The sequence below is a fragment of the Pieris napi genome, chromosome 12 (genome assembly GCF_905475465.1).
Source record: "Pieris napi chromosome 12, ilPieNapi1.2, whole genome shotgun sequence".
Lineage (NCBI taxonomy): Eukaryota > Metazoa > Arthropoda > Insecta > Lepidoptera > Pieridae > Pieris > Pieris napi.
Window position 1 is genome coordinate 8,719,746 of NC_062245.1, and position 23,654 is coordinate 8,743,399.

Here is a 23,654-nt window from a genome sequence, read left to right on the forward strand (position 1 = left end):
ATTTCCTTGCGTGAATCTGTGGTGAGATCTAACAATAAACCATTTATGTCGTGTTATCAGACCATAAGTACCAGTAAATAATTGTCATTAAATTTTTTGTTGATAATAAATAAGACATCACAATTACTTCATAAATTATATTATAATGACCATAATAGTAATATATACATTTACCAGACAAAAGCATATGTATAGTACAGATTTCATTAATATTAGTATATAAAAAATCAACCTGTTGGTTGGGTAAAATAGGTTTTATATTTCTATAGGAGTAATGCTTTCTATACTACTTCTATGGAATTTACTTGTACAAATAGTTGTATGGATAAAATAGTAGTAGTATTGTAAATGAGTCTTTTATAATTGATATAATAATATAATCCGAGATTATTTGTTTGACTAAAACTTGTTATATTATGCGTTACAGTATGAGTAAACACCTGCAGAATAATAAGCATGTTTGTCTTTTTCCTGGTTCTACTATCTCTCACTAGTGTCAAGATGGCTGAACATGTGGCGCTTGTGACAGGTGCTTGACAATATCAACCCAATCCCAACCCCTTGGCTTCTCGCCACCTTTACCCATTTCTGCTTTATCCCATGCTCTTCTCTTTTGTGATTTGCTGAGCTGTTCTTTCTTTTCTGGCTTCTTGGATTCCAACTACAAATTAAAATATAAGTTAGAGAAACCTTAACATTGACCTGTGGTGTAAATTTTGTTTCTTATCTGCTTGCAATGTGAAAACATAACTAAGATATTATCTTATTTTTTAGAGGGTTCAGTCTTTTATTATCTAGATTTAGACTTATAGATTGTTGGTATATCTAAGCATTACCTTTGCATTTATTCTAACACACTCACCTGTTCTGTAATTGCCACCTTCTCTAATCGCACTGCAACCACTTCCTCTACTTGATCAGCAAGAATCTCAGGCACTTTCTCTCTAAGGCACTCAAATAATGTATATGTCATAGCACAACCAAGCCACTGCTCTGCTTCGGCATCAAGAATCTTCAGAATATTTTCTTTCACAGATGAATTTCTGGAATATTTCTCTTCTTTACACTTCTCGCATTAAACTTTAATTAAATCAAAATAGCTCATACTTACAAGTGTTGATTGTAGAATATTTCTAAATTGATCCTAGGTTTTTCTGTAGGATATGTAGGACCCCAACATATCTCTACTATGAATGATTTCTCTTCATCTCTATACTGTAATTTAAACAATCAACCAAGTATTAAAATGTTAATCTAACTACATGTTGACTTTCAAACAACAACAAAAACTCTAAATCACTAAATCTTGGCTTTCGATTTCTGAATCTGTTTTGTGTATTGAGTAATTTACATATTTAAAATAATAGTAAATAATTAATATTGTGTATGTGGGTGACCAGCCTTTTGTGTCAGTTATATGTTAACAATTTTTAAGTCCAAGGCATGCCAGTTTCTTGATATTTTGCTTCACCATACAAGCAGTATTTATTGTGGATATAGAAAGAAGTCCATAGGTGAACCTAACCTCAGGGTTAAGAGGTGCATGCTTAAGCCACTAGAGTCTAGTGGCTTAAGCATGCACCTAGTGACTAGAGTGTTGGTCTAAACAATAGGCCATAAATTTTGTATGTTATGGATGGTTATGGCTATAAAAATGGCCCTGTTTTCATTATGTAATTTCTTTCTTTGTAAGATCTAGATACAAGTATATTAGGGGTTAAAGCTTTTACAAATTTAATATTTAATCTAGAGACAAGCTTTTTTTATATAAATCTTAATCTTAGATATTCACCTTATACTGATAAGTCTTGTCATTTAATTGTTTGAAGTTCTCGTCTCCTTCGTAAATGGATTTTAAAACATCAACTTCTTCGGCCTGTTGCTCGGCATCATCAGACATTTTATATTGGAGATCTTTAAAAAATTAAAAATATTATAAAAATTATAGTAAATATATATCATATAAATTAGTTCAAAGTTTTGTAAGTCACGATCAAACATTGATTTAGGTTATTATGAACAATATCGATATAACATAAACCCACACTTACCTTCAGGTCAGGAAGTTTATTGTTGAAATAAATTCAGTTTTAGATATCTCGTGCTAATTAACATTTACTGTATATTTTATAAACATCGAAAGAATCTTCCTATATTGCAGAATTTATAATATTATATTAAGAAATTTAACAGCTGTTATGAGTTTGAGTTATGACTTATGAGTTATCTGTCTTGGTTGACAGTTTATCCATAGAGTAGTATTTCATATTCGTTACCTGTGATCTGACAGATTGCAGTGTCCTGTTAAAGGGAATAAAAATCGTATTCGTGTGTCTGACGTTTGCAAAATGGTTCAAATGACGTTTAATTTTAAGTTCTCAGTCTAATTGTTGTGACAGATAAATATACGTTAAATCCTGATATTTGAATTGAAAAACTGAGGATAAGAATTGAAACAAAATATTTTAAATTGTGTTAACAAATATCGGGGTGAGGAAATTATTTTCGAAAAATGAATTCTAAAGAAAATAGGCCCCCGATATCAGGATCTGCAACAAGCACACCTAAACTTCCTGGACCATGTGATGGTTTTAAGATACCGGCAGCACCAGCTAGTCGACCGTTGCTGAATAGTGTTCAACTACAAAATGTTACGGATGTAGCAAGTACGTCTGAACCTAAAAAGGATGGAAAAAAGCTTTGGGCTATTACTGACTTTGATCTTGGACGGCCACTCGGAAAAGGTAAATTTGGAAGTGTTTATTTGGCAAGGGAAAAATTATCACATTACGTAGTGGCCCTTAAGGTTTTGTTCAAAAGCCAAATTCTCTCTTCTGACATCGAGCACCAAGTGCGGCGTGAAGTTGAAATTCAATGTCGACTCCGTCATCCTAACATTCTTCGCATGTATGGATACTTCCATGATGAAAAGCGCATTTATCTTATATTGGAATATGCTAAACACGGTGCTCTTTATAGACTATTAAGACTTCTCAAGAAATTTGATGAAAAGACTGCTGCCATCTATATAAGAGATTTGACTAAAGCCCTAATTTATTGCCACCAGAAAAAAGTTATTCATAGAGATCTTAAACCAGAAAATTTATTGATTGGTCACAATTGGGAGTTGAAAATAGCAGATTTTGGCTGGTCTGTTCACTCACCTTCATCTAGACGCATGACCCTTTGTGGTACATTAGATTATCTATCTCCTGAAATGGTTGATTCTAAGCCACATAGTTACGCAGTTGATATATGGAGTCTTGGAGTACTTTGCTATGAATTATTAGTAGGACTTCCCCCATTTGAATCTACCGATCACAGTCTAACTTATAAAAAAATTAGACATGTAATTATTAAGTATCCTGATTATGTGTCAGGATTAGCAAGAGATTTAATAGGAAAATTACTTGTTATTAAGCCTGAGGACAGGCTACCACTAGCTAAAGTTTTGAAACACCCTTGGATTGTTCAAAATGCCCCAGAAGGTATAAAACCACCTGCTTTTGATATTGTAGAACAGAAATAGTTCCCAAAGATATGACAATTAACATTTAAGGAAATTACTTAAGCTGGCTTAAAAAAAGGCTGTAAAGCTTTTTATACTTATTTTCAACAATCTTCAATACTTACTATACACAAGGCCATTTGTGATTTATACCTTAATTCTGTACTATAATAACTTTTTTGGTTACTTTACAATGCAATTTCTCCTTATATTTTCGAACAATATTATTTCTTACTTTTGCTATCATTGTTCTAATGTATTTTTCATTTAATAGAAAATATAGAAAATTGTGTAGTAATAATAATAATTAAACTTTTAAAAATGAATTATATGGTAAAATATTTTAGAGCTTTAAGGACTGATTAATTATGAATAATAATATACATAGATAAATAATTAAAGTTTTTTATTTTTACTCTTAAAATATTCATCTAAATTATATTTATCAAATGTAGGGTCCCTTTTTACTACCAAATTCCAGTGTGCATATTCACCTAGTAAACAAAGAGTACTAATGGTGTAACCAATGGCTAAAGCAATAAAGGCACAATACATTTTCTTCAAATTAATCAAAGCCTTAATTTCTTCTTCACTAGTATCTAAAGTCCTTATTTTGTACATAGCATCGTTTTGCCATTTCTCAATTAGACCAACTTCAATGATTTGTTTCAAATAAATATCTACTAAAGGTTTCAAAGGAGAATTCTTATGAAAACCTATAGATATTGGTGCATTAACAACACAATCCGACATAATGTGCAGATTTCTTTCGCCTTGACTATCCACCTCTGTACTATTCATAGTAAAATTGGCAACATCAATCATTGTTTTTGCTTGTTTTCTCTTTACACTAAGGTACTTTAAAAAATCTGAGCTGTCGTAATACGCGAATACGCCACGAGCTATACGCGTAGCAGCTTCGTTAGGATCATTAATATGTTCAAAATTATCTCCGATTTTTTGGCCTTTCTCATCTAATGATTGTTGAAAAAATTTCTTTGTTTCGCTACCCCAGCCTCCGCATTTCAGTTTGCTATCCACCAATTCGTTTAAGTTATCAATAGTGACTCTTGGCGCTGGGTTTGCTAGAATAGCAGTCATGCTGGCTCTGTATGATACAACTAACAAGATGCAGTATAGCCAATACCAGCCAGTTAATAACCTTATTGACCACCCAGTCGGTAACTTAGGTAATGACACGACTAGAAGCATTCCATATGTATAAAGTATGCTGTTTGTAATTTCGCCGAACAAATACAAGCCAACTGGTTTTTCACCTGCAAATAGTTGAGTCAGATTTAGCAAGCTTGTTTGATTAGCAACATTTAATATTCTACCTGAGTATAAGTTCGTTAGCCTGGTAGTATCGACATAAGGTCATTGATTCTTAAGTAAATTAGAGTAACATCACACAGCGAAATGTCATTATAACTCAATTATTAATTTAATTTAGCATATTTCTTTTGCTTTTACTTATGGCATGAATATAATGAACTTTTACAAATAACTTTTTTATTTTATTTCTTTTAAAACTTTCGTTTGTTTCGACGACTCCCTTATGTCATAATCCAATACATTTTTGAAAAACGGGTAACAGTCTGAGCGCTGTCTCTTTTACCTACTGGGAACATACTCCTGAGACGGCCTTCATTTACTCATTAAAATTATTATTAACACTTTATTATTTTTAATCGCCAAGTTTTTTGTTGTGTTCGCAATGTTTGTAAGGAGCTGCAACCATTACACCATGTTAGAAATGGGTCTAATCACAAAAAAATTATCTCTACTATTTACCCTAATTACATGAACATAAATGAAAGATATGTAAAAGAGTAAAACTTATAATATAAAGAATGAAATATAATAATAATGGTTAATGAAAATTATAAAATATTAGATAGAATATCGGTTAAAACTCACAAAAAACTTTAAAACATTAATAAAAAATAACAAAAATACATTAATTACACCGTAATAATGCTTAAATATGAGATTTTTGAAGGATGATAATGAAGACGCCGAACGTGACCAGGAAGGTAGTTTCATAGCTTTACAACTAACATAGGTTAACAAAGTATGTGAAGGTAGAGTTTCAAGAATATTCCTTTCTTACCTTGTAATTTCTCCTTATTAACTTGACAGGAATCTTTTAAATCCTCTCGAAAGGTAATCAAATTCAAGTAATAGTGTGCAAGACCAAAAAATATTGTTCCAGTCACCAGCAGAACTAGGAGAACGGCTATCCACATGTTTAATCTAAATATTTTTAGTAATTAGCACTTTCTAAACAGTTTTGTAAAAATTATTAAAATCGGTTCAGGTCCAGAGTTATTTCATGCAAACTTTTATTCTTTATTCATTAGACTAAAATAACTTGGATCCAGGACGCATGTGTCGTGATCTGATAGTAGGTAAGGACGATCAATGAAATTTTTCATTTTATTTTTACATATTGTTACGAAGACGAGTTGACTGAAAAGTTGCTCGAATTAACCATAAGTTAGAGACGTTTTCTGCAGGGTGAAATGTGATTTATTACTGTTTTAAGGAATTTGCATTTCAATATAAGCGGGTCCAAACGCGACCAGTTAATTCAGTTTCGAAAGATTAACATCGAAGAGATAACAATCGAAAAGCGAAGACAAGCGATACAATACTGTGTGAAGTGCGGGTAATTGAAGTAATTAGTGCCTTTTTTGTTTATGTGTGTATTTTATTAGTTTATTTAAATTCTTTGATTCATTTAAAATAAACCCTTGAAGACATTTACGGGGTTTTCTTACTCCTCAGGGCGTTCATGGTGTGGAGACACCTTCAAAATGATAAATTAAACAGACGCAAAAATGTCTCTCATCAATCAATTTAATATAAATTAATTGTCGTGTTAATGTGAAGTGTTTTGATGACTAAAATTAATATCATATGTTTTGATAATTACCGGATATTAGCCGGTTAATTATCGCAATATACATTTGTCTTGAGGCTTCTCATGTGAAAGTTCCTGTAATTTAGTGTTTTAAATTCATAATATTAAGTTAAAACTTACTTAAATGGTAAAATTAATGTTTTCCACGAATTGTCTGTAAGGGCCTCTGGCGTGAGGAAGGTCCAACATTGTGACGTGTAGGGAATGCTCAAATCTGACAAGTCCAAATGATAAGGAGTATACTGAAGGTTGCCCAGGGCAACATCAGCCTTCCCACTGACCATTTCACCGAACAGTCCCGAGTAGGATCCATTTGCTTGCATCTCGCCCCATTTGTGAACATCAGAGTCAATGGGTTGGTATAATTTTGGTTTGAAGTTCATTTTTTGAGATAGTGTATTGAGAATCTGCGTAATAATAGGTATGAGTGTAGGTATTACGGAACAAACCCGCGCTTATCCTTCCGTGACGCTATGTCTGAAAGGAATGCAAGGCTAAACATCGTGCAGAAATCCTTGGAGCAGTGAGGTCGCTCCGTGAAGCCTGTGAAGTGCCCAAGAGACTTCTGTGCTTCTGGAAGAAGCTAGGCTTAATTAGCCAGGAATTTACGCACAATTATGAGTCTAACCGCGGAAACTGAGTCCACCAACCATACCATACCATACCATGTCTCAAAGGATAAGATACAAATACAATTCTAAGCGCGAACTATACGCGCGGACTCCCTTATGTCAACATCTAAAACATTTTTGGTCCGAGTTAGTAATGTACAAAAGAAACTTGACATTCCGAATACACTCATCGCAGTAGGGCCAAAAATTTGAAATCTTAAGAATACATTGGTTAACTAAGGGTTGTAGCGCTAATGTATTTTTTTATTTTATTTATTAAGAAAAATTTACCTCAACCTCCACACCGCTGACCTTATCAGACACATTGTGTTTCATAATCATCACCGACGGAACATGTTCCAAGTACACAACATTCAAAATTTCACCATTTAAATTATTTGTCTTAACAAAAAACAGCTCTTTTCCATACTGAAACCTGCCGTTTCTCCAAATATCCACCCTACGTGGTACAAAAACTCCCTTAATCGGATTTGGGTAGGGAACAGTAGATATGTCAAACCAGGGTTTGCTTTTCAACTTTCCAATGACTTTTTTGTGGTGTTTTATGAAAATTGCGTTCACAATACGCTTCCATAGGTAGTGGAAGTCGCTATGGAAAAGTCGTATGTCGTAAAGCATTATAAATTTAGCTCGTGTGTTGAGAAGACGATATCTGAAATACAAATTATCTATAGTTGCGTTTTTTTGCTACATAGTATAGTCAGCCTATCAAAATTAATAGTTGGCCTTCTAACTAGAGCTTGCTCCTTTCAACACCGAGGTCGTGCGTTAGAAACGCAACGATGGAATTTTTCAGCGAGTTGAGTTTCTTCAGCGAGTACGAAACTTGAAAAAACCGGCATGCCTTTTTTTAAAAAATCAATGACGTGTATACAGAAGGCTGAACTTGCCTATTAAAAAATTATCAAGAACCAGATATAATTTCTGAGGGAAATACGATGTGATATATTTAATATGCACTAGTGGCTTTTAACACAATTACCGTTGACTGTCGAGTGTTAAATATAAAGACATGTTTAAGCCGCAATAAGAGTATGTTAGTAGCCTTTTATAAACCAAATGAAAAGAAATTACAAAGAAGTCGTTTTATTACCTTTCCCCAAATTTTAAAAGTCTCGTTACTTGTAAGCCGTTAGCCAATAAAATCACATACACGTTGCAACCATCATCTTTCGCACGAGAAATGGATTCCAACGTATCGAAGTTTGGTGAAAGTAAATCCTCATTTTCTTGAACAACAATCTATGGGAAAACCAATCGCTCGTATCGAAAACGCTGTACTGTGGTTGAAAATTCTTTACAATATAAATTTTTTTACAGCGGTTTTATCGTGGTTACGCAAAAAATTAATTCTTTTACGCAGACGTTTCATACTCCCGACTGATTCATGGAAGAGCTGCCTTGCGATTCTGTAACTCACTTTTCGATCGCACACAGCGGTTTTCACAGATAAGGTGGGTGATAAGGAGGGAGGTTGTAGTTTATTGTTTATCAGAATGCCAGATCATAAAATGACTGCTTCACGACTGATTTGAGCGCGACCGCCGCTGCGAAAACCGCTGTGACAGTTCGAAAAGTGAGTTACAGAATCGCAAGGCTGTGCCTCTAGCCATGTTCCTTACTCCTTAGAGTTGTGAATGTGAACATTCTAACAAAACAAGTGCTGTTTTGCGCTCCATGCACAGGACAAAATGATTTTCACTAAGAAAATGTAGATGTCTTTAACACTAATACTATGTATTTAAAATTGGATGGAAAAAGTTATTAAATTTAATTTTTAATACTTCAGCCACTAAACTGTAATCTCTGATTGGTACAAATAATTAATTGTTACAAATTAAGTACCGTCACAAAAGGCAAAGGCCTAGTTCTCTTAAAGAATCCCCCGTCAAAGATATTTAGGTAGATATCATCAGTGATTGCCGTGACGCAAGTGACATCATTTCTTTTCGCCAGATCATTGAGTACCGTGATGATGATATTCTGTAGGTCTTTACGAACGTTGATATCTTTAATAATAGATCCTATGTCGCATAAACCACTAAAAAGAAATGAACGACTTGATTTCAATATATTTTGGCACAAATGTTAAAACAAACAGTTAATGTTAAAATATACTACAGACGTTGTCCTGTATACACGTCTTACATACAAAAAATCTAGTAATGTAAATAATTCTCGACTCCACTTGAACACACAAAAATTTCATCAAAATCTATCCAGCCGTTTAGGAGTTTAATTACGAACACATGCACAGAAGATTTATAACCTAGTTACCGACTGCAGCGCCAACTGCGTTATCTAAATTCTAAACCAGGGCGTCACCCAAATGCATACAAAATAGTTCAGCCGTTTAAGAGGAGTTCTGCGTACGGTACGGTAATAAATAATAAAAATAAAGCCACTTTAATTCAATATTGTTAAAAATTACATATCAAATGGGTATTAGTTTTGTCTACGTTAGTTATTTCCGTTTTTTTGTATTCTGCGGTGCGGACCCATTATGTGCGTCCTGAACTTTTCATTTGGAACTGTTCTTAGCTTACGTTCCGCTGTTCTAAGCGGAATCACGGAATAATTTTAAATATATAATCTCTCAAATAGATTTGCTAATATGGGGTGGCTTTCTTATTCTCCTAAAGATGCTAGCAAAAGCTATTTGAAATTCAAGAATATAAATCTGAGTTCCACGAGAGACGCAATTTTGACATCATTTTACATCAGTATAAAGTTCATAGACCCAACGATACAGACATTAGCAAATGTTATAGTCATCAAAGATAACACTTACCAATTAAAAAATAGCCCACTTAATAGAAAAAGCAAACGTCCCGCCATGGTCAAAACATGCTATCATGTAAGTTAAATGGGAAGACTGATTGACAGAACTAATTTAGTATGTAAATTAAAGGTAGCAATGATTGTATTTAAATATTTATTTCAATTATTCCAGCACTAAAGGTATATCTTTTATTAAAAATATACTAGAATGAAACGCGTTTTATTTTCAAATATATCTTTTGAAAAAAAAAGTGGTAAGTACACTTTTCAACGTTTCACGTGCTTTATATGAATCATTACGGGTTGTGTAAAGGTATTTCCTACTTTGTCAGAGGCTTTTGGGTGTTCATATTTAATTAGAAATCGGTTTACGACTCTGCAAAGCGAGTTAAAGATTTTTGACGTGACAACGTCTTATAATTCGATGGAGCCGGCTGCACGCACGAAAAAACATGACTCATGCGGCGTTACCTCGCTCTGAGGCGTTCCATTTAAGGCTTGAAGTGCAAGCGAGAGCGCGAAGCGACAGAGAGGCACAATCGGACTCCGCGCTCATCAGCGTTCGACATGTCTCTCTCCTACTTGAGTGAGCGATTCGTGACGTTGTCAGGTTCAACTATCGTCAGTAAACCGACTTTACAGACAACCGATTTTTTTCATATAAAACAAATAAGTATGTAACTTAAATTGAACCTTTTTGGTGTTATTTAAATTAAATAGCCCAGCTGATATAAAATTCATTTATTATTAACACATTTTATAAAAATATTACATCCCCAATAACATTAAAAAATATATAATCTTATTGTAAATATCACGAGTAATATTCGCTTAAAACTAAAAACCATCTCAAAAATACTTTCATATAAAATAAAGGCAAGTTTTTCTTAATTTTTAGTCAAGATATTGTTTGTCAAAACTAACAAACAAATTTAAAAAAAGAACGAACTGTGCTGTCAACTTTGTTGCTCTATTTAACATTATTCATCAAAATTGTAGCGCGGTCGATAAAATTGATACTTTAACTTAGTATCATAATGCATATTAGTAAAATATATTGTCCCACAACCAATTTATTCTAGAACAAATCTCACAGTTTCGACTGTACGTATGTGTCCCAGTGGACCACGTCTTTCCACCAATCCGGCCTCGTCATAGATCCCGGGTAGGTCATTACATTGTTCTGTATGTGTTTGTATGCCTAAAAAATTTAATCATTTATAAGGTAAAGTTTTTCGAATCATATTCTTTAAAAATCCCGTTGCCTAAGATGACATGTTTTATTATAGGAAGCTAAACGCCTACTCTTTAGCTTCCTAGCCTTCCTTTCTTTATAGTCCTTTTTTCTTTTATTTTATGTTAATTATTATTTTTTATTTTATTCAATGTCTATAGACGTTCTTCTTGTTAAATTCTACTAAATATTTCGTTGCAAAACAATATATAACAAGAGTCTATTTGATTACATTTAAAAAACGTCAGAAATTCTAAAAATATGCACATATATATGTAAACATGATAAGCAGTGTAATCTCAAGTTTCGAATTTATTGTCGTTGGCCTTAATTTTCACTAAAATTAAACGCAAGCCCAGAGGCCGGCAACGCACTTGCGTGTCCATGAGCGGCGTTAGCACTTAACATCTGGTAAGCCTCCTGCCTCGTTGCCCCCTGTACTATAAAAAAGGCTCATGCTAATTCTTACTACAATTTACATTTCACAGTTTGTAAGGTAACTTGTAATTATAAATTTCGACTAGGTAACACATTTTTGCCATACTGGAGTCACATAGCTCTCTTTAAATCTTTCCCTATTTTTTTTGCATTTAACAATATACATTATATATATAATAATGGTTACCTCTCCATCAGCCATGCCTAACACAGAGTTTAGGCACCAGTCAGGCGGCGCCAGGGTATCAACTAGTGCGATAGCTTCTGGTGCTATTTCACTACAAAGTTGCAGTATCCCCTCACGTAGAAATAGACCTTGGTCTTTTGAGAAATAACCACCCTGAAATTATAAAATGAATGTGTTTGTGATAATTCAATAAAAGTCACCAATCTCAATATATAGAACAAAGTTGGCTTTGTTTTAAAACTTATAGCTCGAGAACGGCTGGCATGGTTTTGGGGAAAACATCGAATCATTCGAAATCATTTTACGGAAAAAAAATACAATAGATAATGTTAAACAAATGAAAGAGCGTATTTAAAATACGGTTTCGAATCGACAAGATAAAATATTGGGATATTAAAGATTTTAAAAATTTAGAATAATCTAATGAAAAAGGATTGACATATTGGTTGGTATTGGATGTTAAATATTTACGCGTGCGTTCAGAAATTGATTTTATGTAACCTAAACATATCAAGCTACTAAAATATGCAGCAAATGACTTAATTTAAAATAAAAACATAAGTAGTGAACCTTATACTTATTTTGCATTCATTGTATTATGTACTTTTATAAAATTACTAGCTGATCCGGCAAACGTCGTTTCGCCATGTATATCATTTATAATAAAAAAATAGGGGTTGATCGTAGAGGGGTGAAAGTTAGGGGTTGTATGTATTTTTTAATGCTGTATCATAAAAAAATAGAAATTAAAAATTTTGTCTAAAAAATAAAAATAAAAATTTAGGGATGGACTACCCTTAACATCTGGCGGGCTGATTTGTGAATCTAAACCATTCCCAGATCCCCTTGAAGACACACAAAAAATTTCATCAAAATTGGTCCAGTCGTTTAGGAGGAGTTCAGTCACATACACACGCACACAAGAAATATATATATTAAGATAAAAGTATATAACGTAGTGTAGTACATTATGTTCAGGTAATCTGTAATACGACATTAATTGACTGTTACGTACAAAGTTCGCCGGGTCAGCTAGTAGTAAATATTATCCGTACAGTACTAAGCCAATACGATAATGTCGAATATAAAAAATATATATATTAGACTTAAAATAGCACGAACATTGTGTTTATCGATTTAAGAAAATAAGAGAAATCCACTCTGGATTTAACTAGAGGTAAAAAAATATCAATTAATGATTTGTGGTGTACTCACAATGTATAAGGTCGCCATATGTTTCTCCAACAAGAAGGCGCCGTACAATGATACGAGTTTGAGTAGAACTCTTCGGCATGAAATATCTTCAAACTGCTGCACTGTCTTGTAGAAGTGGTTCAGGATAAAGTTCTGTAATTAATAAACGGAATTTCACATTTTAATTTAAGTACGACAAAACAGTTTGTCTACTTACTAGTCAAACAGTCTGTACTTTAATTAAAATCAGATCCGGCTGTTTTTCAACAAAAAAGCGTATCGTATAAGGGTCTTTCACAATGTACGGATAAGTTCCGAATTAGCTATTTATTACTTATTGGTAGGATAAACACTTTTGTTGCGTTTCACGACTGTCAGATAGCGCTATTCGTCACATAAAGTCCATCATAAGTTATGCGTCCGATTAATGTCAAATAGCACAATTTAACCTCCAAATAATTTATGTGTTGCATAGCTATTTGGTATTTTATCCATACATTGAGAAACAGACCCTTAGTCCATATTCTACGTATAACAAGTGATACTGTCGTCTTGTGTGTCTGATTTGTCAAACTACATACAGAAAATTAACATTCTACAATACCGACAATTCCACACATTCGACATTAAACAGGGTGTGTATACGTGACCTGGCAGGTATTAGACGCTTAGGTAATAAGGTTAATACTCTAAAATGCGGCAATTTTTTTACTGCTCGACCAAAAAACAGTTGAGAAAATGCCTAAGGACTTGGAAGCGAAGTATAACTCCCGCCAAAAAGTATTGGATTTGACAAACAGGAGTCTTACATAGTAAATTGGTAACTCTGTAGTGGCAACACTAGTTATTACAGATTATACAAACCTCTCCATAGACAATAGATAAATTGACAGCATTGTATGACTGCGACTCGTTCTTTGCCTGTAAATTGGTTCGTCCATCCTGTTTCAGTTTGTTTACTTTTTCATAAGTCATTTTAAGAGTGTATGCTGTGAGCCATTTATATATTTGTATTAGGTCTGAAAATTTAACATTACCAATTATTATTTATGATTTCTATTACTATAAATATTAAATGAGACGAGGAAGCGAAATGTATGTAAGGATCATCAATAGAGGTCTGTGGTCTCTGACTAATTACTTTGGGAAGTAGGCTTGACTTATACAAAACAAATATTAATAAATTAATTAATCTTAAGCTTCGCACTGTACTCACAAAGCAGCCCTATCACTCTTGAAGTAGTTCACAGATTATTATTCAATTAACACTGCACTAATATATTTTTTACCATAAATTTGTCTATGATTGTATTTTTACTTTTTTACATTCAGATATTAATACAAAACATACTTCAAATGGCATATCCCGATATATAAAGCAACTCGTTTTATTTGAATAATGCATTCAAAATTTAGCTATGCATCTAAACATATGCATATAATCATAGGTCACAAAATGGTACAAGGAATCTTGAAATATATCTATAGCCTCTTGTATGGATTGGACAGATCTAAGGTTAATGCTTGTCTTAGTTCATTGTCCTTAGTCTATAATCAAAAAGTATTTTACGCGATCTCAAGACAAAACCAAAGGATTTAGTTTCAAATTACAAACGAGCCTACGGGACGCCCAAAAAGTTTAGTGCTGGTCTTTAATACTAACGGCTGATTGAGTGAAACAAGTGTATCGTAGTGCATATACTACTGTGGGGTGCTGCTGGAGAGGTTCAATCCATATTTGTGCTGCAGAAGTGAGCTGTTCGGGGTATTTGTTGTGTTTCTCCGAGGGAGTCGGTACGGAATAAGTTTGAGGAATTGAATATTATGACACTATCTGGTCAATACATTCTTGAAGCCTTGTTGTACGTACAAAAAAATATAAATTTATTACGATTAATAGATTAGATATTTTATACGATTTTAAAACAAATGGTGACTTTCACCAGTATAATACGCGAAATAGAACTAATTTGAGTGTACGACCAACCAGGCTCCAAAAGATAAACCACTCCTTATATGGAAATTGTATTCGCTTTTACAACAAACTCCCAAGCGAAATTAGAGAATTATCGCTAAATAAATTCAAAGCCCTCGCTAAACGTAAATTAATCAATAAAGCTTTTTATAAATCTGAATGATCCTAATCCTTGGGATTGATTTGCTCCAGTTCAAACAATTTGTATGACAATACTTGGCGATTAAAAAGAGTGGCGGAAAGTTTCTTGCCAGTTCTTCTTACCCGCTCTACGCCCTTGACTTGCGAACTGGTAGTAAATGTAAATTTACAATTAATTAAACTTCTTTTTGGCGATTCATAAGTGTACATGTTTACCTATATGAATAAAGATATTTTGAGTATAACAAGTACGGTATCTAACAAACGTGATGATACAAAAATAGAGGATGATAATCGTAATTTAATTACTAAAACTTAGCATAACGTACACTAATCGTTGTATAATTTAATCGTTTTGTACATTTTATTAAAACAACACTTACTTTGAGGATTAATCATATCCTGAACATTTTTCACTCTACAGGACTCAGTTAGAACTTTGTCGACGTCCTGCAGGAATCCCAAGGACCCGAGGGGCGAATGTTCTGCTGTAAGACTATTCCTCTGAGGCCAAAGACCTAACAACCAATTGCTGGTCTGCTGAACAAGCAGACTGTTCTCACCCTCGTACGTACAATTTGCATCATTATCGTTACGAATGTCGCCGATACGTGCAGCTATAAGGATAAAACAAATGAGTAAAATATGAGACATAGCTGTGTGATGTAATCTGTAACACAACAAAATTTTCCACTTAAGATCCACTTCATCATATAAACCCTTTTAAGGTTAAAATGATGAAAAACTATTCATTTATACCTCCACATGTACATCGTAAAGTCGTGGATCAAACGCAAATAGGGGATGGAGGAGGTCATCAGCTGCAAAATAATGTTCTAAAAAGAATTAGTTAAAAACCCAATTTTCTACAAAAACGCAAAATAAATTATAACTCGGTAGGGGTTGAGTTAGAGATCTACAACAATTTTTTGCAGCTGATGACCTCATCTATCCTCTAGTTGCGGTTGATCCACGACTTTTCGCAATTGGAAGCACTGGATAGATTGCGATTGCTAACGCGAAGCCAATAACCTATCTCAATCCATAATCCACCAACTGAGATAGTAATCTTAATCCAAATGTTGTAATAAGTGTGCCAATAACCAATCGACGGACTGTAATAGGCATCTGTCGATACAAACTATCCATGGGAAGTGTATCGGTGTCTGTGGATAGACCTTTGTATGTAAATGACAGTAGACGAAAGCTCGATTTCAACAGTTAATTATTTTAACAGATTTTAACTTACACCAGTTTTGTAAATAATTAAAAAAACTGTTTGTTATTTTTTAAACATACACATGTATATTTTAATGTTATTTGTACGGTTTTATTTACTTTATTTGGTTTAAATGGAACTACAAAGACCATTTTATCCGTCGCCAAAAATGGATTGTCTTCGTAGGGTCTGGTTATTGCGATGCAGATAGGAGATCGATCGACTGTCACGGTCTTATCTGAGATTGTATTTAATCTGAGATTGTGGATTAAATATTGGGTTCGGGCGTTAGTGTACTTGTGAAGGCGAAGGCCCACGAGGGGCTGTATAACCATTGATGTTGATGATGATGATATCGGGGTCTCAATGAATAAACATTACCTTGTAGGTATCCGTGCCCACCGCAAGCTTCTCGGCAATTTTGTATGGCGTCACGCGCGCTCCACCCACTTAAGGGCTTTATAGCACATGACAGAGCATGCATCTCTATACCTTTGTTCGCTGCTTTACCTGTTGCACCTGAAAAATATTCTTTCTTCTTCTCATATTTTTACTTTTTAATAGTAAAGCGGGCCATAGACGGACCGCATGTCTTGTCTGCAAGATCGGTTTTGACTGCAATATGCGGTCGCCGCACGGCGATCTGCAGTTTCCATACTAAATTCATATTCGCAATACACGGACCGCTCGAGCAGTTTCTGAGTAAACCGCATATTGCAGTCGGTCTTGACTGCAACATGCGGTCCGTCTATGGCCCGCTTTAGAACTTTCTTGAACGATATTAACGGTAATTAATTACAATACAAGCTGAAAGTCTCCGTTGGATTGGTCATCCGTCTCGAGAGAATGGGAGAAGAACGGAGTTTATTAAATAAGCGTATCTCTGTATGCCGACGCAAAACAGCAGGCCCTGATCTCTGCTAGCTGGAAAGACGCCGTGTAGAAGGACGATTGGCAAGCGGTAGTCCGTGTTCGGCACAGATCATTTTGGGTCGTTGCGTAGTATTACGTAACAACGCAAGTGAAATTGCGATTATATCGTTGCGTGAGTATGACCAATTTAACACATAATCGTGCATACTCGCGTTTTGTTTCATTTCCTTGTTAAACAAGTAGGCGAACAAGGGGATGAGAATGTAAATAGAAAAAACAACCAGTGGTGCTATTACTCATGTCTTGGGCCTCAGATTTGTGTACAGTGTAATCTCACTAATTCGGCACTATTATAAACCGAAGGGTGCCGGATTATTGTAATTTTCGGATTACTAGTGAAACAGTCATAGGTAATTAATAAAATAAACAAATCCAGTGTCTTGTGTTTGTGTTTATTCGACATTTTTAAGTATAACCTATGCTTACTTGAAAAAGAAATACGTAAGCACGCGCACGTGATAAGTTTTGAGGTTAGACTGTTAGTTGCTGACGCAGCAATCGAAGCGCACAGGTATAGAGGGGTAAGGGAGGCGTGGGCGGAGGGTGGGGAGGAGGGGCCAGATTATTGGACGTGCCGATCTATCAAAGTGCCGGATTAGTGAGATTATAATGTATCTCTGTTTCGTTATCATTTGTTTTTGTAATAGGCAAGATGATTAGCACAGAAGTGCGATTCTAGAAGGAAATCACTATACAAACAAGAGTTAAATGCTCACGTAAAAAGTCGATTAGTGCATAGCTGGGGCTCGAACCTACATCAGCAGGGTTGAGAGTATATAAAAAACTCACACTTTATTATATTAAATAGTAATCTCACCCATCATATTGTCAATTGTCATCTTTACGTGCTCAGTTCCGAACCACGAACAGAATATACGTAACGCGTACGTAGTCGCTAAATATGGCAGCAGACGTATTTGCTGAAATAAAGAAAAATCTTTAAGACGATATAAATGAATCGCCGGAAGAAACCGCAGTGTTTTCTTTACTTTTTTGTTATTAATATGTTTTACTATATATAACGACTTCTAAATTATATATTTCGATTGTATTTTTCTCATCTAAAGAAATGGATCTGGCACAAATTTAAAAAATGTGTGGCACTCGGAGACTGCCGCGGTTAAGCTATTGCATAGAATTATTTATCAACTTATGCAAATATAATTATTTATTATTTTTTTATTTATGCAGTATTTTTATTCTTTGATATTCAAGTTTTTTCTTTGATATTAATTCCATAATCTACCAGACTCAGACTAACACGCCTATATATCGCCTACGCATCAGCTTATTAAAAGCTGCCAGTGTGTTAATTAAATAATAATAATAATAATAATATAGTCTGTCTCACTCTAACGCGTACCGGCTGCACCCGATGTGAGACGTCCCGTTACGTCATCGTGTGTAAGGTTATTTTAGTAACGGAATTTCTGGATTCGGTCTCCACGCTCAAGGCCCGCGAAAGAAGCTATGCAATAGCTTAAAAATGTTAAGGAGGATGTTTTCGTGAATTTTATTATTTTTCTCCTGGGTCGACAAATGGTTGCCATTAAAGAAAAATTACGCTTTTTCTATTTTTTTCAAAGCAGTAGTTCCTGAAATACGCGTCAAAAAAGTTTGTCTAATAAAGTATAGAACACCTGTTGTTGATATTCCAAAATAGTGGTTTCCTCGGAACCATTCTCGGCGCCAAACTGTTTCCTCACTCCGGAATATCTCACAGCTATCACTATCGCCTTTTGGAGATAGTTCGTTGATATTGAAGTTATGTGCACTCGGCCACCTTTAATGAAATAAATTATTTAGAAAACCCAGGCAATTAGGACAACCTTCTGAACAATTTCACACGAAGGAATTACTGTTTCGCTGTGAATCAAACCAGGTACCAGTGTTATTTTGTAAGCACAGACATCTTTATAAAGGCCGTATTTGAGGACCTGATATCTATAAATTACTGGTTTTAAATTAGACTTGTTAAAGTTTCATGATTTTAATCTGTACTAATATTGTAGGTTTGTAACGAATAAACTCAAAAACAACTGGATCAATTTCGAATTTCTTATACCTCTCAACTCAATCTCACATATTCCTTTAGTAACAAACATATATTTGAATTTTGATAGTGTATAATATATGTGTAATATTTGAATTATTATTATTGGTGTGAATTGTCCAATCAAAAAAAAAATATAGCCGGGACAGGCCGCTAGTATTATTTAACAGACTTCAAACTAAACGGAGGAGGCTATTAATTCGGCGTGTATTTTTTGTATTCATTGATATATTAAAACATGTGTTACCTGATAATACCCCTAAGGAAGCACCAAATCTCTTATTGGGATCCCGGAATGGCGTCTTATAATCCCCATTATCATCCACGCCACCCAACTTGTCCAAAGCTAATTCTTTTGGAATGTGGTAGTTATCGAACATAACAAATCTGAAATTTGTGAAAATATGCAATATATACATGTGTTACTTTTGTTTAATTTTCACACCAATTAAATTTGTGGTCGTTATAACTAAATCAGATCTATGAAATCCCCAACAATAACTGAGCTACCATTTATAATTTAAAATTTTATTTTATTACGTTTTTTAATGAAGTAGAATTTATATGTGCATTTATTAATTATGAAATGCAGACGTCAGTACCGTGTTTATTACCATTTTAGTATCGGTTATTATGTTTTTTTAATTATATATCACCCTGGTCACTTAATCGCGCGACTCTCAACCTTAAACTCATACAAATCCCTGCTGCTGCACCAATAAAATTGTCTATATATGCAAATAACAACAATATCAAATAACGTTGAAATTTTGTGACGTCGACTATATAGAAACTAGCTGATCCGGCAAACGTCGTTTTGCCATGTATATCATCGATAATAAAAAAATTGGGGTTGATCGTAGAGTGGTGAAAATTAGGGGTTGTATGTATTTTTTAATGTTGTATGTATCATAAAGACAAAAAAAAATCTAAAAATTAAAAAAAAATTAGGGGTGGATTACCCTTAACATTTAGGGGGATGAAAAATAGATGTCTGTTTCTCAGACCTACCCAATATGCACACAAAATTTCATGAGAATCAGGTAAGCCGTTTCGGAGGAGTTTAACCACAAACACCGCGACACGAGAATTTTATATAGTAGATTAGATTTAGCGATACTGGATTATTTAACGATTCATTCTAAATCTATTAACATACCCATTGTCAACACCGTTCAGACCAATTTTCTCGCCAATGTCACCGACGATGACGCCAGCGTACGGCTTGAGGGTCTTGGGGTCACGGATGGGGACAATGAACGAGTGCAGGCCGTGGTTTGTGCCCTTTGATATCAGCATCGCATACACGATGGCGTGGGTAGCACATTTGCCTGATAACATTCCCATTTTAGGTCAAAAATTTACATTGTGTTTATTGTCTCTCGCCCGTAGTTGATTCGGGCTTTAAAGTAATTTTTGTATTAATTTAGGTATGTGATAACTGATAATTATGATAGGGAGAGATATTCTATCAATATATATTTTTTTATATGTTGTATATTAGTTAATATCTCCTGATATAAAATAAGAGACAATTAAATAAAAAAACTTGTTGTCGATAAAGCAATGTTATGTTGAATATTTCACACATTAATTTTAACTTTTACTTCACTATCACAAATTTAATTGTTATAGGAAATCGCAGTCGCAGTAAAAAGCCAGACATGAAGCCGAATTAATTGATTTAAATTAATATGAATTTTTTGTCATGTAGATATGATAATATACCATTGCTTTTTTAAAACAAATACGCTGATTAACGACATTACATAATAAGCTGTTTTACTTCATAGTTTTTTAACGGCATATGACTAAAATTTTAATGTAACCGTGACTTTAATTTTGTATGAATATTGACCTTTTCTTCAGTTCAAATAGTTTCCACTACATACATTATGCAAAGTGTTTATACATGTAAGATACTTACGACTAGAATTAATGTTAATGTATGAATAAATGAAAGTTATGTTGTATTAAATTTAGAAGCATAATAATTGTAATAAAACCTCTAAATGCTCATGGTTTTTCAGTCTTAATTGCTAATATGAGAAAACAAGATAATATATAAGTAAATTTTAATTTTTAGTTTAAATTATCAGTTAGGTTTGCGAAAAAAGGAGTTTTCATTCAAGATACATACCTAAACATCCAACCCAGAACTTAGCCGCTTCAAAATCTGGTGAATGTAAAATAAACTGCTTCTTCTCTGGACAATATGTAGCAGTTGTTCTCATACCCTTTGCATTTGAGCCATGAGAAACTTCTGTTAGTGCAAAGCAGCCACCAATTCGGGCTTTCTCAATATCCTCAATAAAATCATAAAGATGTCCTCTACCACTGCCTTGGATTGTATTAGAGAACATTCGAAAAGTAAGGGAGACTTTGACAGCTAAAGAACTGTCAAACATGAAGAGTGCTTCTGCCTCTGCTTGAAATATTCTAGGGTCTTGGGCTATCTAATAACAAAATTATGAAATCTATTACAACAATTAATAAAGATTGGCATACATTAAGAGTTTTTTTATTGAAATAGTTACTTTTTCCATAGGTAAGAAGCGTTCATTATAATAAGCATACATTCTCTTGATAGCAATGTGTCTCTGCTCATCCATAGAAAGAGTCTTATCTGAGTGCTTGAATAAAGGATGTCCCTCCATAAAACTCCAGATATCATTCTAAAAAACATGTCATTCATTTAAATATTGTTTGAATAGAACTATATACTAGAATATAAATTGCTCATTTTAATTTTAGCCTGCCTCGAAATAAATTTTATCCAATAATTGCTCAACGGAATGGGATGATAAACAGTTCATAGTAGACAAGTGTTAGAGATTCTTTCATCTAAATTATAGCGCGCGTAGTACACTTTTATTTTACATATTTACACATAACTTTAAATAGTGATTTACTTATAAAGCCTTACTTTAAAAATAATTAATTCCAAATGCTATTAATAAGTAGAGCAATTGGAAAGTATTTAATAACAGCTTACTTTCAACTGAATTGATCCCAATGTATCGTAAACGAGCTTCATTCGCCGCCAGTCAAATGTTGCCTTCTTTCTGTACTTGTCCAGAGGTCCAGAAGGCAGATCCGAAAAATAGTTCCGAAGTTCACTGTCTGATATTATTGTATTAGGTTTATCAGAATCCATGTTTAATTTTATTTCCTTCGCTGTTCCAACAGATGTAATTCTACCTGTATTAGATAATATTTAGACTAAGTTCAGCTTTCGCAAATAAGTAACTATTTAAGTAACGACATACATTTTATTCGCATAAATTAAGGCTATCAGCTAGATACACTATAATTCACGCTGATAAGAAGTTTGTTTTTAAGATTTTTTAAATATTAGAAAACAAAATGTTATACAGATATAGAATTTAATGGTGTGGATTTAAATGGTAATGAAATCTTAAAACTTACCTTATAAAAGTTACCTATTCAGTAGACACTAGACAGTAACATTACCGAATAGTGAATACCGACCTTTGGTTTATAATTTGTAAATGGAAAGAAATAATAATACGTAAATATTTAATATTGACACCTTGTATTTACTCATAAGTGCTACAGAGTACAGAAGTTCTGCCGTCTAATGTCTATGTTCCGTAATCATTAATAACTTTTTTTTTTTTTTTTTTTTTTTATAGCCTCACGCAGAGCGTATTGCCACAGACAAAGGTAAGGAAAACGGAATAGTAAAGAAAATTAATTTTACACCGAATGAACATTACATCGATAAAGGATAGGATCAGCAGGATATAAAACTATCTCTAATACAAAATACTACATTATGGAAAGGAACAGTAATTAATAAAATATATATCATACAAAATACGATTTGTATACATATGTATTTATAATTTTATATTATTTACAGTAAGAAATAAACATAACTTTTTATATATATTATTATTTAAAGATGAAAGCAGAACAGGAACAGATGTAGGTAACGGGATACTAGAAGGATGAGAATGATCGAATAACATGGAGTGGTTATACCGGGGACAGGACAGAATGATATGGTTTAAATCACCAATATTCAGCCCACACTCACACATTTCACTATCAATAATATGAAATCTGGAAAGGTGGGCTGGGGTACACACATGGCCCAATCTCATACGAATGAGAGACGATGTTTCCTTTTTATTAAATTTCATTTTAAAAAACCATGGCTTTAGTGGTATTGTGGGCTGTATACATGAAAAATATTTACCCTTAATTAAACTGGTCTGAATCCAAAGGTCAGTCCAAGATTGTCGAAGAAAAGAAGCAGGAAGTGAGGCCAAATCATGATAATAATTTTTATACGAGTTAGAATCGCCATCCTTAACAGCTTCATTTGCTAGTTGGTCTGCTATGTCGTTACCAAAAATACCAGAATGTCCAGGTATCCAACCAAATGACACAGACAACCCCAATTG

At 33.8% G+C, this 23,654-nt stretch overlaps 4 protein-coding genes across 5 annotated transcripts; 1 reads left to right on the forward strand and 3 right to left on the reverse strand.

Moving 5' to 3' along the window:
* Nucleotides 1-122: 122 nt before the first annotated feature.
* On the reverse strand, nt 123-2,205 carry LOC125054675 (RWD domain-containing protein 4). The gene is made up of 5 exons (XM_047656692.1): nt 2,052-2,205; nt 1,793-1,914; nt 1,112-1,215; nt 863-1,043; nt 123-661 (listed from the first exon to the last, which is right to left on the reverse strand). Exons 2-5 carry the CDS (start codon nt 1,898-1,900, stop codon nt 497-499), a joined length of 558 nt encoding a protein of 185 aa, XP_047512648.1. The 5' UTR covers nt 1,901-1,914; nt 2,052-2,205; the 3' UTR covers nt 123-496.
* A 56-nt stretch (nt 2,206-2,261) lies between these two features.
* Nucleotides 2,262-3,662, forward strand: LOC125054674 (serine/threonine-protein kinase Aurora-2). The gene has a single exon (XM_047656691.1). The coding sequence runs from the start codon at nt 2,513-2,515 to the stop codon at nt 3,527-3,529; it is 1,017 nt and encodes a 338-aa protein (XP_047512647.1). The 5' UTR covers nt 2,262-2,512; the 3' UTR covers nt 3,530-3,662.
* A 242-nt stretch (nt 3,663-3,904) lies between these two features.
* On the reverse strand, nt 3,905-6,849 carry LOC125054595 (glutamate receptor ionotropic, kainate glr-3). Its single transcript, XM_047656589.1, has 3 exons — nt 6,555-6,849; nt 5,622-5,764; nt 3,905-4,785 (listed from the first exon to the last, which is right to left on the reverse strand). Exons 1-3 carry the CDS (start codon nt 6,815-6,817, stop codon nt 3,905-3,907), a joined length of 1,287 nt encoding a protein of 428 aa, XP_047512545.1. The 5' UTR covers nt 6,818-6,849.
* Nucleotides 6,850-10,573: 3,724 nt separating this feature from the next.
* LOC125054568 (peroxisomal acyl-coenzyme A oxidase 3-like) lies at nt 10,574-22,681 on the reverse strand. 2 transcript variants are annotated; one of them, XM_047656542.1, is made up of 14 exons: nt 22,651-22,681; nt 22,217-22,418; nt 21,759-21,896; nt 21,362-21,677; nt 20,381-20,552; nt 19,469-19,608; nt 18,809-18,951; nt 17,986-18,088; nt 16,617-16,754; nt 15,400-15,633; nt 13,765-13,919; nt 12,922-13,053; nt 11,707-11,859; nt 10,574-11,048 (listed from the first exon to the last, which is right to left on the reverse strand). In XM_047656542.1, exons 2-14 carry the CDS (start codon nt 22,376-22,378, stop codon nt 10,938-10,940), a joined length of 2,097 nt encoding a protein of 698 aa, XP_047512498.1. In that variant the 5' UTR covers nt 22,379-22,418; nt 22,651-22,681; the 3' UTR covers nt 10,574-10,937. The 2 variants fall into 2 exon arrangements, with proteins under 2 accessions (XP_047512498.1, XP_047512500.1); XM_047656544.1 differs by having other exon boundaries at nt 22,217-22,422.
* Nucleotides 22,682-23,654: the final 973 nt, after the last annotated feature.

Bases quoted from the DNA above. Each gene is read 5' to 3' on its own strand.
- LOC125054568 (XM_047656542.1), bottom strand. From the start codon at position 22,378: ATGGATTCTGATAAACCTAATACAATAATATCAGACAGTGAACTTCGG. The intron at 15,634-16,616 runs GTAATGTTTATT...TTATCCTTATAG, and splicing joins TGGGCACGGATACCTACAAG to CTGCACGTATCGGCGACATT. The intron at 11,860-12,921 runs GTGAGTACACCA...TTATAATTTCAG, and splicing joins ATATGGCGACCTTATACATT to GGTGGTTATTTCTCAAAAGA.
- LOC125054595 (XM_047656589.1), bottom strand. From the start codon at position 6,817: ATGAACTTCAAACCAAAATTATACCAACCCATTGACTCTGATGTTCAC. The intron at 5,765-6,554 runs GTAAGTTTTAAC...AAAAATATTTAG, and splicing joins ACATTAATTTTACCATTTAA to ATTAAACATGTGGATAGCCG. The intron at 4,786-5,621 runs GTAAGAAAGGAA...AACTATTTGCAG, and splicing joins TAATAAGGAGAAATTACAAG to GTGAAAAACCAGTTGGCTTG.
- LOC125054674 (XM_047656691.1), top strand. From the start codon at position 2,513: ATGAATTCTAAAGAAAATAGGCCCCCGATATCAGGATCTGCAACAAGC.
- LOC125054675 (XM_047656692.1), bottom strand. From the start codon at position 1,900: ATGTCTGATGATGCCGAGCAACAGGCCGAAGAAGTTGATGTTTTAAAA. The intron at 1,216-1,792 runs GTGAATATCTAA...TTTAAATTACAG, and splicing joins ACAAGACTTATCAGTATAAG to TATAGAGATGAAGAGAAATC. The intron at 1,044-1,111 runs GTAAGTATGAGC...GAAATATTCCAG, and splicing joins ATATTCTACAATCAACACTT to AAATTCATCTGTGAAAGAAA.